Raw genomic sequence first — 19798 nt, forward strand, 5'->3', positions numbered from 1 at the left:
GGGGTAGAACTGTTCATCAGGATCTAGATCTAGACAAGGCACATGGCAGAGTACGAAGAGAAAATATGTTATCTGCACAGAGAAATTATGGGATTAGGGGTAGGTTATTACAGGCAATCAAAGACATGTACAAAGGGCACTAGGAAAGTTTTGCAATATGCAAAAACGGTTGGCTGGACACGCCTGTTATGGTGAGGGATGAAAAAAGGGGGTGAAAACTGGTCTGGAAGAGAGCAAGGCGCAACCTTCACACCAGTTGTTACCAAGCAGTGGGATTGAAAGCAAGTTAAGATGTCAGTGTGGTCTAAAGGTGATTATAATTACATTGAAATAATAAATAAGGTAGTTCAACCTATTCAGTACAAATAAGTACGAAATGTAGTGTTACATTCCTATTTTATTATAAGTGGAAGCGGTACCGGTCTCGACCCCAATCCGGGTCATCATCAGCTGAATAAAATGCAAAAAACAATGCATAGGTAAGAAAGAAATTAAAGATCAAGTCCCCACAAAAACAGTTGAAGAGGCAATATAAAACAACGGGGATAGGCACTGTAAAATTCAGAAGAAGTAGAAGGTAAGTCACTTAAAAGAAGCAAGGTGCAATCTTCTGAACAGCAGCATAGCACACGCAAAGTTCGGCATTGTCTCATAATGTTTACGAGAAGCAGAGAACAGTTAAATGAGCCAGCTTGCATACACTATCAGGCGCGAAGTCTTTAACCCGCGGTTACTCGCATGGTGAGCGCGGCGCTCACCTTCATAGTATATTGCTTCTTGTTGGAATATTACAAAACCTCCACCTTTGTAAGTCCCTGTACCTTTGTAACAGATTATTATGAAGGGGATGTGTCAGTCATTTTCATTATCTTTGAAGATAAACACCCGCAATTCATTATTAGGCATGGCAGTGTATGTTTGGTGAGCGGTGCGCTCAGTAGCGAGGAACTGTGCTACTTATATTTCGCTCATTGTAATAAGTCAGGTTTTGTTTTATGCTTGTGTTTAATGCGAAATGTTTATACTGTGGGTGTTGTTAGACAATATTTACAAGTTATTGTGGCATCCAGTGATCAGATACTTTCGTGGTTGTGTGAAACGAAGGAGGGAAGGTCTTGAACATTGAGACTGATGGTATGAAACAGATGAGGTTTACGGAAGTGATCATAACTCTGTTTCAGAGTGTCTGCAAGTTCTGGGGAAGGAGAGGAACTTTCGTTTATAGCAAACTGTGATATCAATGTACATAGCTTGTTTTACGACCGGATGCCCTTCCTGATGCCAACCTCAGTTGTAGAGCTAATACAGATGAAATAAATGCTGGTGAACGAAGTTGCCTAAACAGGTGTAAGGAATCGGCTGTAGTCTGTGAATAGAAACTGCCCCGGTATTTGCCTGGAAGTGTAAACAGAAAACTATTCTCAGGACAGCTAACGGTGGGGATCAAACTCATGCGTCTCCCGAATGTTGAGCTTGCCTCCATAGCCACTCCACTCGGCCGTGTTCCTAAATAAATAACTATCTCAAATGGACATATTAAAAATACCTCCATATTCATATGGAGATATTATAGCCTTTAAACATAAAGGTGAGGCGCTCACCAGCGAGTAACAGCGCACGTAAAGACCTAGCGAGTAATGCCGGGTTAAGGGTGATTATCGCGCAATTATCCGCTACTATTTTGCTCGTGGATTAACTGTTGACCATTGCCTGGAGGAAATGACTCCTGTGCTGGGGAGAGACTGTCTACATCGGACAACAATTTTCCACTGGTACAAAGAGTTCCAAAGGGGAAATTTTGGGGTTGAAAATGATCCTCATTCTGGGCAACCGTTTGAATCAGTGACTTAGGAAAACATTGAAGCTGTGAGGAAAATGTTACAGCAAGAGAGGCGGTTGACATATCAGCAGATAGAAGAGACCCTTCACGTCCCTGCACCAGCTATTCATTCAATTCTACACGACCATCTCCATGTTAGAAAGGTTTGTTCCCTTTGGGTGCCCCATTCACTTTCAGAGGAACAGAGGGCACATCGAGTGAAATGGTGCCAAAAAATGCTAAAACAGTTTGGAAATGGGACATTGTGTAACGTCACTAGCATTGTTACAGGTGACAAAACTTGACTTTATTATTACGATGTCCTAACAAAATCCCAGAACAAGGTGTGGCTGTTTGAAGATGAGGGTACTCCTGTGACTGTGCGAAAGTCAAGGTCAGTGAAGAAATCGATGATTGCAGTATTCTTCACTAAACGGGGCATCCTGACACGGGTTGTGCTAGAAACACAAAGGACAGTTACTGCGAAGTGGTATAGTGAGACTTGTCTGCCTCAGGTCATCCAGGCTCTCAAGCAGCTCCGTCCAAGGTCATGGCTCAACACTTGGCTCTTGCATCACGACAATTCTCCAACACACGTGCTAATGTAACAGTGGATTTTCTTGCCAGATTAGGGTTGACTGTGCTTTATCACCCTCCATACAGTCCTGATCTTGCCCCAAGTGACTTTGCATTCTTCCCAGAAGTGAAGATGAAGCTGAAAGGGCGGCGTTTTGGATCCGACGAGGAGCTTCTGGCAGCATGGGATCAAGAGTGTGGAAATGTAACCGAAGAAAAGTGGCAGAGTTGATTCAGTGACTGGTTTCGGCGTATGGAGAAGTGCATTGAGTATGGTGGAAATTATTTTGAAAAAGTCTAAAGCATTCACTCACATTGCAAAACTTTCCTAGTGCCCTTTGTATGCTGACAATCAGGACATCATGAGAATTGAATGTAGAATGAGCTCTTGGTTCAGAGTTGTTACAGGGGTTAGACAAGGCTGTAATCTTTCATTTGTGTTGTATACATGGATCATTTTCTAAAACATTGAAAATGTTGGAGAGGGTGGAAATGTAGTAACCATTTTAGCCTAAGCCGACTTGGTCTTAATGGCAGACTGCACTGAAAGTCTATTATCTACGATAGTATTCTGTAAGGAAGAAGCGAGTTCTCGGACAAAAATATCTTTACATCGGTCTGTTTTCAGTCCAACTACCCTGTACATGAGTGAAAGCTGGGTGGGATAGGGATATCTTATTCTTAAGTTGAAAGTAACAGATATGAAAGTAGTGAGAGTGATAGCTGGTACAAACTGGTGGGGACAATGGCAAGAGGGTACTCTGAATGAGGTGATGAAAACTAAGTTAGGATTAAATTCAGTGGGTGAGGCTGTATGCATAAACCAGCTTCGGTGGTGGGGTCGTGTGAGGGGAGTGGAGGAGGATAGGTTACCTTAAGGCCAATCTCCATTGATTAACATTTAACGATGACATGTTAAATGCTAAAACTGTTAAATGTTAACTGGTGACACCAGCAACATGTTAAATGTTAAATACTGTTTCATTTAACATTGTGTCCACTCTTATAAACATGTTAAACTTGACTTCTTTGTTTATACACAGCTAATTCATCATACCAGTTTGTGTTAATACATTCAGTTGGTATCTTGCATTTTCAAATAAGGACAATGGACTCAGGTGAAGATTTGGCCTTTGTTATTGCCACTGTTGCTTTTTATAAGATTTTGAGGATGATTATGATGATGATGATGATTGTTGTTTAGAGGGGCCTAACATCTAGGACATCAGCCCTTCTTGGGAAGGAAGGAAGGAAAGAAGAATGTGAGTATGACAATATGTGAATAGAAGGCACAATGTCGATGAAATTCTGAATGAGGTTAAAGTAGAAGACAGGTTTGGATTTCAAAATTTTCTGAGGATATCTGACCATGATTTTAATGTAGTTTACTTCTACGAACTTTGCCGAAGCCATGTGGATACCGCACAAACAATGAATTGATTAAAGTTGTTTTCCAACCCCACCAGAAAACATGCCAACATGTTAAATATATTAACTTCAACATATCAAGTTAACATGTTAAGTCAAATTATCGTATTCATAAAGACACACACACAAGATGCTGTCAATTGTGTACTGTTTTATTTACAAATTATATACACATTAATAGTTGCACATGAAATGAACCACCATCTTGAACTCAATCGACTGCCACATTAGCATGTCAACCAAGTACGGAAACCAACTACGGAACACTTGACAAGATCACGTGGTATCAACACATAACCACTTCAGTGGCAAAAGCACAACATAAGTTCACATACTTAACTCGACTAACGACTCCCACTAACAACTCGACTAAACAACCCAAGACCGTCCTTTATTTACCTTGCCTGGCCAGGCTTCCAGAAAAGTATGGCACAACATGCTTTCTCGTATCTTCTCGAGTCTCCAGTAAACTACATACAAATGAATAGAACATTCTGTAAAACTCGAGTGACAAAGTTGTGTTGTTCTAGACTCTTACCCTGTGTTGTACAACATTACATCGGATTTATGCATCATATTTATAGGCAATAGTAAATTATATACTATTAATTATGTGTTCTTACGTTAAATAAAATCGTATTAATAAACATACTGCAGAAGTATCGTGCGTGACATAACCTCACATGTTCTCTTACACAAGAGAGATCATACAACACAGAAATAATAAATGATACGACCACAATTTATACCAAATAAAGTCCGTACTGACAGCCTGTTGCATATAACTACATAGATAATAATAATAATAATAGACGTAAACAACTTAAATCAAAATACCGCCGTATATAGCCACACCTCACAAGTAATAATAATAATAATAATAATAATTCCACCACCTACTAATCAAGCTCAATATTTTCACTATTCACCCATGGGTTATACTAGTCCATTACACACTTGCATCAAAATATGAAACAAATGTTCATATACATGTCAATTACAACATGTCATTTTTAACATGTTGTTATTAAATGTAAATCAGTGGATACCCAGCTTTAGAGAATAATGAATTTGAGCATGGAGGTTAAAAGAAGTATTGAAACATCAAAGCAACGATGGTTGTTATACTTCAGTTTATAGTGATTTAAATGTAAGAGTTGTGAACTAAGTGAAGCCTCAGAGCTAGCTGCAAACAGAGTTATCGAGGCGCTCAGTTTATTCACAGAGGCCCGCAGGCTGAATGCTGGAAGGCATAATATTCTCTAATGAAGATGTATGTATGATTTGTGTATATTGGGATATGAAAATCTTCTTAAGCATGTTGCATGTGGAGAAAAGTTGAACTTTGAAAGCAAGCTAAAGGAATGCTTAAGAGAGCTGAACAAATAAACACAGTCATTTAATAAGTAGAGATTGTAGCTGACTTAATTGCCAAGAAAATGCAGCTGCATGTTTTACAAGAAATGTTGATTTTATCTGTTAACTGAGGCTGTCGAGACGTGGCTGTCAGAAGTTCCTATGGCAAGAGGTTTTCTTCTTTATATCTTAGAAAACATGTCCTTTTGATAGTATGAAAATAATAGCAGAAAAATTGCATTACAGTAAAAACAAAATCATTCTGACTTAACAAAATGAGACTTTACCCTAAATTGCTAATTACAGAGATGCATTAGATTTTTAGACAAAGATTCTCTTGTTGATCATTTCATGTCATTCATGGAATTGCCTGTGTTGTCAACTGAATTAGACATCTGCAATTCTATGATGATTGCATGAGAAGAAAATGAACTACTACTTCTTTCTGGCATTTTTTCCAACTATGTGGGGCGGCTACTAATGTTGATTAAGCCCATTTTTATGGCTGGTTGCCTTTCCTGATGCCAACCCTACGTGGAGTGATGTATTGGTAGTGTGATGTGTTGTATGTTAATGAAGAGGTGTATTAAGATGATAATGAGCACGTAGTCCCCGAATTCGGGAGATAGTAAGTTCGAACCCCACTATCGGCAGCCCTGAAGATGGTTTTCATTGGTTTCCCATTTTCACACCAGGCGAATGCTGGGGCTGTACCTTAATTAAGGCCACGGCTGCTTCCTTCCCACTCCTAGCCCTTTCCTGTCCCATCGTCGCCATAAACCTATCTATGTCGGTGCGACGTAAAGCAACTAGCATAGTCCCCGAGCTGGAGGAATTCCTGGTCCGACCAGGAATCGAATCTGGGGTCCTATGAACCAAAAGCCACTATGCTGACTATTCAGCCAAGGAGCTGGACTGGAAGAAAATGAACTGTGTTGATAAACTTGCATTTCAGTGTACGCTGATTGTGTTCCAACAATAACTGCTTAAATTAAAAGTTTTGTTTCAAAATTAAAGTACTGTTTTTCCCATTAAATCACTTTCAAAATGTAATTTAAGGTACCAAAATCATTTTATTTGTAAATGAGGTGTTTGCCTCGGTGGCAAATGGTACACATAAACACATTATCGACCACTAAATTTTAAATTAACAAAAGAAGAAGATTTTTCCTAAAATACAGTATCATACAATTTACTCTAACAATTTTTCTATCAAACACACAGCTCATTCTTAATAAATTTGTTATTTACAAAATTCTACTCATAATATCTTCTGTACTTATAAACATAATCAACTCATATACAGTATGTGGAATTACTTCATATAATACTCTACAACTGCTGTGAGATTAAAATTTACGTTGCATATTTTTTAAAACCGTTTTAGGTAGCTAACGATCTCCCACGTCTTAACCAGAGCCCCTTTTGCCACTGCTTTTCAGAGTAGAATGAGCATTAATTGTGAATGTTTGGAATGTAGATCCACTCTTTACTCCTCATATGAAAGAGAGATGCTGCAGAGGTTTTTAAAAATATTTTTATATTTTACCACCCCGTAATATTTGAAATTAAAGCATAACATCAATTGGATCAAATATATCATTCTCTTGATGGTCACTTAACCTGATTTCAATCTGGTTGAAATTCATTACCCAAATTTCATGCCCACTACTTGAAAGATTTCTCTCAGGCATAGTTCTGTTAACAGAAGGCTCACCTCAATGGTAAGCTTATGTTTTTATTCTGAATTATGCAGCATCAGGAAGGTATTGGTTTACTTCAATTTCCTTTTTATGGTTTCAGTAGCCTTTTTAAAATAAGCATTTAGCACTCTGAAGTAAGAGCTATAGTAATATATTCATTTGCTTAGGTCAAGTGCTTTCATCATCCGCATGTCACGAGATACTCTTTCAATTCTCAAGAGACATTTACAAGAGAAAAAGCATAGTGTGGTCTTGAATATAATTCAAGAACATCTTTACTTTGATATGTATGAGGGTGTTGCCAGAAACAAACAACAAATTGATGCTACATCTGGAGCAGTTGTTGGCGAGGCTACAAGGCAGGGTAAGTAAGAACATATCAAAAACATATGCTTTTGAGTTGAATTTAAGGTCGGGCCTAACCCTTGATGAGAATTAAAGGGCCGCAGTATTTTGACCATGCAAAGGTAGCAAAGTCTTTTAATTGAAGGCTGGAATGAATGGTTTGACTTGACTTACTTGACTTAATTCCTATTACTCCTGGGTGGAGCATAGGGCACATACAAGAGCTCTCCATCTGGCTCGATTTGCTGCCACAGTTTTGATGTTCTTTCAGGACTTGCCAACTGACGCTGCCTCCGCTTCCCTGTTCGACACCATGTGATCCTTGGTCTCCCTTTTCTTCAAGCCCCTTGTGGGTTCCATTCAAGAGCCTATTTTGGAATACTGTCAGGACCTTCACGCAGTGTGTGACATATCCATTTTCATTTATGTTCTTTTATCTGGATTTCAGCCTTGCGTTGTTGCGTACGCTCCTACAGTTCCGGATTTGATACAATATCTGGCCAGTGCACTCCTAGGATGGTTCTCAAACATCTGTTAATGAAAGTCTGGACCTTGCTTGCTATCTCCCCAGTCATCTTCCACGTCTGATTTCACATTTGTCTCAAAGATCCTCAATTTAGTCTTTGTTCTCAATTCTCTGGAGTTCCACACCGGCCAGAGCTGGGCAAAGCCCCTTTAGCCTTGTTACCCTATTTTGGACATCTTCATTTGCCCCTCCACTTCTAGAAATAATACTTCCTAGGTAACAAAAGTTCTCATCTCGCTCTATCTCGTTCTCTAATACCAATGGGTTCGTGTTTCTGGCATTGATCCTTAGCTATTTGTCTGGGCAATGTTTATTTTGAGTCCCACCTTTTGTGCTTACGTTTTGAGGTCTTTCATTTTCTCAGTCATATATCTAAATGAGTGAGATAATAGACATATATCATTCGCAAAGTCCAAATCTTCCAGACGATCCATCATCCCCCGTTGTATTCCCCTCTGCTTCCCTTTAACCACTTTTCTCATCACCTGATCTAATGTTAACAAGAACAGCAACAGGCACCCTTGTCTCACTCCTGTCTCTATTTGAAAGGGTTCTGAAAGGGTCTCCATCATGTTCCACTTGGCAGGTGTAACCTCTGTATAACATTTTTACCATGTTGATGATTTTAGTTGGAACCCCATACCCCTGCATCGCTCTCCAGATTGCTTGGCGCTGTACACTATCAAAAGCTCTTTCAAAGTAAACGAGTGCCAAGTACAGTGAAGACTGATATTCCATGGACTGTTCTACTATAATTCGTGAGCTATTTATTTGGTCTATACAGGATCGGTGTTCTTTAAAACCTGCCTGCTCTTTCCGGATCTTGGCCTCCAATGGTTCCCTCAACCGGTTCAGTGTGATTCTTGAAAAAACTTTACTTGGTATAGACAAGAGTGTAATTCCTTGCCAGTTGGTGCAACAAGTCAGATCCCCCTTCTTTGGTAGTTTTATCAAAATGCCTTTCCTCCAGTCCTCTGGGAGTGTCTCAGTCTTCCATATGTCTTCGAACAATGGCAAAAGCATCTTAGCTGTCAACTCATAGACTATATTCAACACCTCCGTCACAATATTATCCACTCCAGGTGCTTTGCCTGCCTTGCAGCTTTTCAGTGACTTTATGAGCTTGCTCTTTGTCAGCAGGTTGATATTCACTCTCAATTCCGGAACCTCTCATTAGTCTTCCTCTCCTTGATCCTTCCGTACCATGACTTTGTTTAGCACTTCTCTGAAATGCTCTTTCCATCTTGTAATTTGTTCTTCACTATTTGTGAGCTTCTTATCTTCTTTGGATTTTATTGGCCTGTGTCGATTGAATTTCTTTTGAGACAGCTGTTTTGTAATGTTGTAAAGCTGTTTTGAGTCTCCTTTAAGTGCTGCCTCCTGCGCCAACTCTGCTATTCTATTTATCTGATTTCTTCTATCATTTCTTGCTGCTTTCTTTATTTGTCTGTTCAGTTCACTGAACTGTTCTATCAAGCTTCTTTTCTTTGTTTCATCTTTGCAATGATTTAGCTTTGTTTTGATCTCTCTTCTATCTTCTTCCTGGTATTGTCTGATATTCATTCCTTTCTCCTGTTTTGCTTGAATCCCAGTATCTCCTCACTTGTATTCAGGAAGGTTGATTTTATCCTTTCCCATTTTCCAGTCACTCTCGTTTCATTTGGGCCTCCTCCTGCGTTATCTAGATCAAGTGAACTGTACCTATTCTTCAGCTTGATTACAAAATTCTTTTTAACTTCAGCTTCTTTCAGTTTTTTGACATTGAATTTTCTCTTTGCACTTTGTTTATTCCTTCGGTTTACTGCAGCAATCTTCAGTTTAACTTCAGCTATTACCAGGTGATGGTCGCTTCCACAATCTGCACCTCTTTTGTTCCGAGTGTCTAAGAGGAATAGTCTCCACATCTGGCTGATTGCAAAGTGATCAATTTGATTTTGTGTTCTCCCATCTGGTGAAACCCATGTTACTTTGTGACATGTCCTGTGAGGAAAAATTGATATACCAATCACCAAACGGTTATTTAGGCAGAATTCAACAAGGCGCTCTCCATTGTCATTCTGGACTCCCACTCCATGTTTTCCTAGAACTCCTTCCACCCTGTCATTTTTATTCCCAATCTTGGCATTCAAATCGCCCATTAGCATTTTGATCTCTTTCTTTTTAATTTTTGTCAGAACACTTCCAAGCTGTCCATAAAATTGGTCCTTCTCTTCTGGCTCTGCTGTGTCTGTTGGTGCATAGCACTGTACCAGATGAATATTTCTAACTCTTGTCTTGAACCGTGCTGTAATATTGCGGTCTGAAACAGGGTTCCGGTCAAGGAGGCATTTTCATGCTTCCCTTGTCAGCAACAGTCCCACTCATCTTTGATGGTCATCATCATCTTCCTTTCCTGAATATAACATTTTGCCATCTCTCAACTGATGTTCTCCAAATCCATTCCATCATGTTTCACTCAGTCCAAGCACTATCATTTTATAGCGATCCAGTTCCTTTGAAATCTGTTGCAACTTCCCTGCTTCGTACATTGTTCGCACATTCCAGAAACCAATTTGAGTCCGAGTTTTCATTCCAAAAGTTGTCATCGAGATACCTGTCTGGTTTTCTTTTGTATGTGTTTCTGTAATACTGGTTTCTCGGGTGTGCAAGTTATTAGCCTACAGCACCCAAAGCCCAGTGGAGGGGGCTGCCTCCTGTAGCATATAAGCGTGCTAATTTTCTGTCGAGGTTTCTTCCCTTAGCTTTGGGAGAACCAACTCCCTATACTACAAGGCGATAGCTTCACCAGAACCCCGTTAGCCGCTAATTTCAGGGTTCCTGTAAGGCCTTCACAGCTACCGTAGCGGTCCCGGAGCACACAAGGTCCCCACTGTACTTCACCCTTACAGGCATTCCCCTACTTCTAACATTGCTCATCTCCCACGACGTGGACGAGGGGTTGGACTTATGGGAGACGGAATGAATGGTTTGACGAAACATTAACTGTCTCTTTATAACAAGTGGAATTTATCTTCTGAGTCAAAAATGAGAACTTTTATTTTTCATATTATCCCCTGATGTTAAATCCTTGTTTTATCAAATGTTTCCATATACAGTAGTAAACAAATGGAGATCAGCTACTTGTTATGTAAATACTCGCAGATAGAGTACAAGTAAGTCCAAAATTTTCAGCTGTTGTTTCATCAGTAAAGGATAGAATAAGAATGGTGGTGACCATTGTTGAAAAGTAGACACTGCTGTAAGGCAAAGAAAGGGGGAAAATAGGTGAAACAAGAGGTTCCTACCTTGACTTGAACAGCAGTTTATATACAAGCTCAGAAAGGATTGTTTCATGGTTAAAGTCCTTAAACATTTACTCCCGTGTTTTCACTGAGTTGCCCTTTCAGATGAGGTTGGACTACTGGTGCTCATGTCTAAGGAACATTCTTGCCTTCTTGGTGATCTCCATGAACCTGGGTATTGACCGAAATCTTGACCTTTCAAAATTGTGCTTTGGTTGTTGCAAATTGAATTTGGAATATTTTACCATATAACTTTTTCCTAATTAAGTAAGATGTTTAGAATTTCATGTTCTTTGCTCCTTTTCTTTTACATATTTTTCAAACCTGAATTTAAAACAAAATACAGTATATCCTGTGGTGAAATGGTGACCTACCTTCGCGTAGGTATCAATTTCCATTGAAATATGATCAGCCATTATCAGGTGATGCCTGTATGTGCAATCATTCATATGGAAAGAAGAAAACTAAATTTTTTTGCATACTCTAGACTGATAAAAACAAAAAACAGAATTCAAATCAGACAAAAGTACCATGCTATGTGGATATTGAAATTTGTCATTTTTATTACTGGATTGTTTGAAGATATTTCTCTTTGTTTCTGAAATATATTATTAACTTCCTATATCTTACTTGAGAAATATTTTTGTCTATTGGTAAATTTTGAAATACTTTCCAATGGTGAAATGGAGGGGGTAAATCAGAATGCCAGTACTTCTGTATACAAAGACACACTATTCATCTATTTAATTGGAAACGAAATGTAGTGTGTAATCTTTTACTACTATTTGTGGGATGTTAGGAAACAGTTACAAGGCAGTACTGTATTTATTTAATGTTGCAGATAACAAGGCTAAAGTATACTATGGGCTGCTGAAGGAACCGGAGCTCAATTATTTGCCTGTTGAGGAGGAAGAAGAGGGAGATGCTGAAGGAACTGATAAGCCAAAGAAAAAGAAACCTAAAAAAGATCCTCTTTTCTCCAAAAAAACAAAATCAGATCCTAATGCTCCACCTATTGATAGAATGCCCTTGCCTGACCTGTGAGTATGTTGTGTTTATCTTCCTTCTTTGTTTAGTACTTGGACATGTAAATGAAAGCTGCCATCCCCCTTAATGATATTAGTGCTTGGATAAAAGAAGTTACTTTTTCAACAAATAAGTAAGATAAGTAAGTGCCATGACATGGTTTATATGAAATACACCAATGTATTGTATCCAGGCTGAAAAAAAGTCTCATTGTGATTAAGGATGTTGGGACATTGTATAGGTCATTGTAAATATATATCATCTCATAATTTTTCATAACTGTGAATTAGTGCATCAGTTATCCTACTGATGTCACAAGTCATGATTTATGTAGTTCTTGGGCCTCTCTGTTAATATAATTATATTTTAATGTGACACACACTCACTCTTTATCAGATATTTTAATTGAAACTCCATCCGGCTGCTTGGCTGAATGGTCAGTGTAGTGCTCTTTGGCTCAGAGGGCCCCGGGTTCAATTCCCGGCCAGTTCGGAGATTTTAATGTTAATTGATTAATTCCCATGGCTTTGGGATCGGGTGTTTGTGCTGTCCCCAACATTCCTACAACTTACACATAATCCTGTCTTCCACCACAACAACACACACTTTCCTGTACACAGCAGGGGAGGATCTGTCTCACAAGAGCTTCACCAGGCTAGAAATACTCATACAAAATTATGCTACTGAAACTCCAAGAAGTTGATGGTTCCAGCTTTGCTTTGAAAACCATGTTAGTTGTTCATCTTATATTGCAGAATTGTATTAACAGTAGGATGGCAGTGAAAATTGTACAAACTTGTAACATTAATTGGATTCATCATTAAAAATCGATTTACTCATTTCTGAGTGTCGTGACTCTACTGGCTTTGTTGGTTACATCTTTGCTGTAGCTTCACCATCCTGGATGATCTTTGGTTTCCTCAGGGCACCTTGGAAAGATAAACCAGTGATAGTCCTCACTTGTCATATCCATGTGGTTGCAGTTCTTCCCCAGGGTCTACTGCCCTCAACCTTCCCTTTCATGATTAACTTCTCCAGATTTTCTCCCAGTCATATTGCAATGTGTCCAAAGAACGGCAGTATTTCATTGTTACAAGAAAAAAGGCATTTTAAACTCTTGCAGTCCAAGCACACGTTATTTTACGTGAGCACCACATTTCAGATCCATTGATACGATTTCTGTCCAAAGCCTTTGGTCAGGGCCTATTTGACTAATGAAAACTGTGGGACAGAGGAGTGGTTCTTACGTTTGATGTATTTGTAGTGACCCCTCAGTAATGCTTTACAGTGTATATACAACTATCAAAGGGTAGAGAACGATCCACCTATTCAATACCATAAGCTTGTATATTGTCTTATAAAACTGGGACTAGTTTTGACCCTATATATATTGGGTCATTTTCAGCCATGCAATCATTTGAAGACATATGCACACATATAACGAAGTGACTTACAATGATAGACATTCTGAGGCTGTTGAAGGACATTGACAGAGTATTTTGATATAAAGAACTCGTGGTGCTGTTTGCAGAAACGATGACTACTTTTTAGCTTTAGACAACGTCTGTGCACGATGTTCCATTGCATAAACAATTTTCAGCCGGTGTTTAGCTGGGCGTCGTTTAAATTTTCAATATTGGTTCGAAAATGGAAATAGAAGTATCTTCAATGCAACTTTTTTGCTTGTCGCAAGCAATGAAATTTGTTGGTGCATGACTAGACATGTCAGCTTTTCTCTCCTAACACATTACACAAATATGGCTAAGGATGAGCATGGCGATTCCATAGAGAAGAATACTGGTATCGCTTTCAATTGAAATAAAATCTCACAATATTATCGAGACTAAAGCAACACGCCACCGTACGAGGAAGTGTAGTTTTGATTATAGTGTTATGCTGAGTGTAATCTAAATAGAGTCGGTGAAGGGAAGGTGAAACTATAGTACTGTGTAACCGAATGAGTTGTACGGACCATATAGTTGTAGTTGGAGATCGTAGGTTCGAACACACCACAGGCAGCCCTGAAGATTGTTTTCCGTCATTTCCTCATTTTGACACCAGGTAAATACTGGGGCTGTTAGTATGGCCAGAGCTCTTCCTTCCCAGTCATTGCATTTACCTATCTCGTAGTTTGCAAGAAATCAGCTTCATTTCTCATATCAAATCTTATTTAGATTAAATCAATAAAAGTGATACTTATATTTGCTTTAAGCAAATTATTTATTTATAGTATGTACATGTTTCGTTCCTTGGGAACATCTTAAGCTATGTTACATTGCATAGGTGAAATTAGAAAGCATTTTTTTCTTTCTTTAAAGTCCTTAACACTTTTCGGTCTAACTGCGAGCGTAGCTCGCAGCGGCCAAAATTACGTTCAGGACGCGCTGCGGGCATAGCCCGTAGTAAGGTTTGACAATTTGCTAAAAATCGAGAACGAGCTATGCACGCATTCTGGTGGTTACATCGTGTTTCTTCATGTATTACTTACGAGAGTATTTAAGCAGATGGCAGTATCATATGTCAAAGTCAGAGAATTTGATATTTTTGAACTGCATGCATCACTCAATGAGCTCTAAAAGACATGGTTTCTCGCGGCGAACATGTGCTTGACGAAAGTGATATTTTCGATATTTTATGATATATTATAAGTTTATGCGCAAATGAACATATTATTGACATATGAATTCGAAACAACTTCTTGCATTTCATTATGATTGGTGATCGTTTTACGGCCTAGTGCATGTTCCCGCGTGTTTCATATTTGCGTGAATACGTAAGATTATCTACATATTCGTAATGTTGTCTGTTTAGAAGACTTATTTTCTCTTTCTCAGAAGTATTTTGTGGTAAATGGAACAATAATTTTACATTTGAGTAAGTTTTGACAAAATTTATCAATTAAAATAAAATTTCGTAAGAGCTCCCATTTTCGTTATTGTAATTATTACTATTATTATTGAAAAATTATTATTTTTATATCGTACTCATTATTGTTGCTGTTTTGTAATTGCAATGCACATTTTATATTAGCGAAATAGGGTAAATATAACTGTATTTCAGAAAACTGTACTTGCTTAGTTTTCCGTAAGACTTTTCCTCCATTCGCAAAACATGGTATAATATATAAACAATTTTAAAATCTCAAGTGATAGTTGACATGATACAAAGAGCGCTTTTGAAAATAGATTCTCAAACAAGCAGAAAGAAAAAAGGATCATGCCAATATCTACTACAGGTACAGAGATATAATGTTTTAAAGATCCTTAAAAATGTCCAGTCCAGAACGTTTGTTAGGGATATTAAGGCCCAGACTGGAATGGGTTAAACATTTACTTCCATCTTCCCATTATGTTGCCCTTACAGATTGTGAGGATGGACTACTGGTGCTCATGTCTAAGGAACATTCTTGCCTTTGTGGTGATCTCCATGAACTTGGATATTGACTAAAATCTTGATCATTCAAAATTATGGTTTGGTTGTTGCAAATTTAATTTTTCTTTTTCCAACATTTTTGTTCACTGTGACGTGTATGTTTCCTAGTTATTCATTATTAAAAAGTTTTTGAAAACAAAATTTTCTTGTCAATGTTTCATTTTTATTACAAAACTGTTCTCTTCAGCTGCTCTTTTCCAAGGTGAATGTTCATAAGTATAATTAATTCAAATGATATAGGACACTATATTAAGCTATTGGTATTGCATAGGTGGACCCTTCCCTACCTTTTGGTATTGATAGGATGGTGAATGTTGTCATTTGTTTTTGTTTTATAAAAGTGAATCTCTTGAATTCTCTTTAACGCAGGATCCCTGAAGCTGATTGCTGTTTTTCTGTTATTATGAATTGAGCTTTCCCAAAATCTGCAATAAAAAGAAAAAAGGGGGGGCGGGATTGCTTTTGTATTAGCATGTATTACTATCTGTGCAAGGGAACCTAGTACAGTATCTATTTAAAAGAATGGTATCTTACCTTGGTATAATGGCAACCTACTTTGGCCTTGGAGGGGGTCTATCGGCAATGAATGCCGCTCTCCGTCTTGTGAAATAATGATGTGTATGTTCTGAAGCCTGCTTCTTCTTCGGGGGAGACAAGGCTGTGGAGTGGGGAGTAGGTGTGTGCTTATGGTCACGGTTTCAATGGCTTCAGAAGAGAGGTAGCAGGAATAGATATTCGGGAGGACGGAGGTTCAATCGATTTCTTTATTTTATAGTCTGTGTTATTTTGTATGCCTGATGCTTCCAAATGTGCTAATATTCCTTTGTATAAAGGGTTCTTATTATCAATTATATCATTAAGGTTATTATCCTGATTACTTTGTTGATCTAAATAAATATATATACTTTATAGTGTGTTAGTAGACTGCCTTTATTTGTTTTACGTAAAATTATCAGATCTTGCTCTGTAGTAGTGAACTGATGACTGGTTGCACTCATATGTCAGCCCATAGAGGACAATTTTTTGTGCCACTCCTCGTTAATGTATTCAAGACATCTTACCGTAAAACTGCACCTAGTCTGCCCTACAGATTTTTTTGCATTGGTGACACATCAATTTGTACACCTCTGAATCTGAATAATTGTCCTTTCCTAGGTGGTGGTGGTGGTGGTGATTATTGTTTTAAGAGGAAGTACAACTAGGCAACCATCCTCTATATAACACTAATCAGAGGGAAAATATGGAAGGGGTCCAACACTTCGAAAAATGAAGATATCGGCCGAAGGAAGACGAGGGCCACGAAGGGCGTGAAAATGAAAGACTCCCTAGCCCTCGCAAACCTGATAGCGTCGGGGTTGGAAAAGAACAAGAGTTGACCAAGAGAGGTCAGATAGGATAGATGAAAGTTAGGAGTCTGACACAAGTAAGTGGAAGCAGTGCCAGGACACAGCTGAGGACCCTGTGGTTGCCAACCCACGCTCCAAAGTACAGAGCCCCTGGGGTCCCTTTTAGTCGCCTCTTACGACAGGCAGGGGATACCGTGGTTGTTATTCTACCGCCCCCACCCACAGGGGAGTCCTTTCCTAGGGAATTAATGCTATTGTAGTTGGAAAATTTTTGCTTGTTATTATTACTAGTTGAGTATGCAATTTTATAGTTATATTTTCAGAACAGATTCGTAGCTGCATATATATTGAGATTCCTCCTGATTGTATCACCACCTTGACAAAGGGAAAATACCGTATTTGTGCGAATAATACCCACACATTTAAAAAAAAAATTGAGACATGAAATTGGGGTGTAGGTTTTATTTGCGTCAATGTTGGCATTTTTTTTCAAAATCAACCTTCCTAAAGTTAGGGCGCGGGGATTATTCGGTGGCGCAGATTATTCATGTAAATACGGTACATTTTGCCGGGTGTTTTTGAGGCTTGCGTATTCAAATGATCCTTAGAGCTATGCTGGCGGGAGCATACGCTCCTGGTAGTGCCACCCAAGCCAGACAGGTTTCAGGTGATGATCTAGACTAAGAGTGATACCCTGGTCCTCCAAAGAGCAGAAGTGGGACGGATTATCAAACGATGACATGGCATGTATCCTGGACAACGAATGGTAAATACAAAATTGAAAGCTAATCTCCAAATTGGTACCTGGAATATTCGATCCCTGTATAGCCCAGGATCCCTTAAGAAATTATTAGACCAGCATGGGAAGCTTAGCGAGAGTCTCATCGCCATCCAAGAAATTCGATGGATAGGAGTGGTGTATTGGAAAAGAAAGAGGGTACTATGTTCTATAGTTGTGATGATAGCAAACACGAGTTTGGTACAGGCTTTCATGTTCATAAAAATCGGAAACACTTGGTGGTTAACTTCACGCCTATAAACCCAAGGCTGTCAGTAATTAAAATTATAGGAAGATTATTTAATTGCAGTATGATTAATGGACATGCACCAACAGAAGAATCTAGTGATGACATGAAAGATGAGTTCTATGATGCCCTTGAAAAAGGTTATGATAAATGCCCAAAGATTGATATCAAAATCGTACTGGGTGGTTTTAACGCACAACTTGGAAGAGAAGCCATGTTCCAGCCCATAATAGGAGCCCGTAGTAAGCATGAAGCTACTAATGACAATGTAATAAGACTGGTCTGTTTCGCTGCCTCCCAGAATATGGTAGTGGCGTCTACCAGATTTCCTCTTAAGGAGATACATAAGGGCACATGGAAATCACCTGATGGCGTAACTATCAATCAAATTGATCATGTACTTCAGTGTTCTCCCCAGAAATTTTCGTTATTTGGTGGCAGGAATGAGCAGCCGGGCGGGAAATACCACGAAAAAAATAAATATGATAAAATTTCAACCTATTCCTCTCAGGCCATTAACAATAATATTAGACAGGTGAACATTAACTGCAAAAATGAACTATTTTAGTGTTATCATGAAGAAGACTTAACAGGGTAGTGTTCTACGGGTCGTTCATACTCACTCGGTTGTTGTGGAGAGCCAGACAGGTTTGTTACATCCCACCGAATCGAGTGCTCACATGCGATTCCACGTTAATCCAGACACCGCGCGCGCACGACACTACGCGATAAGCTGAACTCCGATGTAACTTGCGCAATTATGCTGACAATAATGAAGATTTTTCATTTAAATTAAAATAAACAGTTTTACAGTGTTTACATTTTAATTTGGAACACGTAATGATTGAAAAATGTGTAGCCTCCATAGCTCAGCCGCAGTGCGCTAGCCTCTCACTGCTGGGTTCCATGGTTCAAATCCCGGTCACTCTATGTGAGATTTATGCTGGAGAAAGCGGAGGCGGGACAGCTTTTCTATGGGTACTCTGGTTCTCCCTGTCATCTTTCATTCCAGCAACACACTCCACTATCATTTCATCTATCAGTCATTAATCATTGCCCCAGAGGACTGCGACAGGCTTCAGCAGCCGGCACAATTCCTATCCTCGCCGCAAGATGGGGCTTCATTCTTTTCATCCCTGACCCGGTCACTGACTGGAAAACAGGTTGTAGCTTTTCAGTGACTGAAATATGTATTAATATTACGTAAACCAAGTAAGTTAGGAGCGTGCAGCTGTGAGCTTGCATTTGGGAAATAGTGGGTTCGAACCCCACTGTCGGCAGCATTGATGATGGTTTCCGTGGTTTCCCATTCTAACACCAGGTAAGTGCTGGGGCTGTACCTTAATTAAGGCCACAGCTGCTTTCTTTCCACTTCTAGCACTTTCCTATCCCATTGTCGCCATAAGACCTATCTGTGTTGGTGCGACGTAAAGCAACTTGAAATATTATGTAACTGGCAGATACCTAGGTTATGATAGCCAGGCGGTCAGGGGAAACAGCTGGGCGGTGCAACCATTAGAAAGGTCCTAGGGAGAACACTGTACTGATAGACCAGAGGCATAAGTCGAACTTGATGGATGTACGAACTCTCCGTGGACCTAATGTGGATTTAGATAATTTTTTAGTGATGGCTAAGATAAGAGCGAGAATATCAAATGCCCAAAAAGAAAGACACATCAGAAGAGAAAGGTACAATATTGCAGCCTTGAAATCAATGGAAATTTGCGAATTGTACTGCCAAAAAGTCTCTTAGGCCCAAAAACAAGAAACAATAAAAGACGGTAAGAACATAAAGCAGAGATCGTTAACTATAAAAACAGCTATAGACAAATCAGCTAAGGATGTACTAGGAATGGAAAGACAATTTAAAAGACCTACATGGTTTGATGAAGTGTGTAGGAGGGTTACTGAAGAGAACAACATCGCATACCAAAA

General features: G+C 39.0%; 1 protein-coding gene across 1 annotated transcript in view; it reads left to right on the plus strand.

Moving 5' to 3' along the window:
* LOC136876281 (transcription initiation factor TFIID subunit 5) overlaps positions 1-19798 on the plus strand; it is a 151999-nt gene that overhangs the window by 14704 nt on the left and 117497 nt on the right. Inside the window, exons 4-5 of the mRNA XM_067150097.2 lie at positions 7050-7246; positions 11876-12074. Coding sequence (XP_067006198.2) covers positions 7050-7246; positions 11876-12074 — 396 coding nt within the window. The remainder of the gene's footprint in view (positions 1-7049; positions 7247-11875; positions 12075-19798) is intronic.

Source organism: Anabrus simplex, chromosome 6, assembly GCF_040414725.1.
Source record: "Anabrus simplex isolate iqAnaSimp1 chromosome 6, ASM4041472v1, whole genome shotgun sequence".
NCBI classification, from domain to species: domain Eukaryota; kingdom Metazoa; phylum Arthropoda; class Insecta; order Orthoptera; family Tettigoniidae; genus Anabrus; species Anabrus simplex.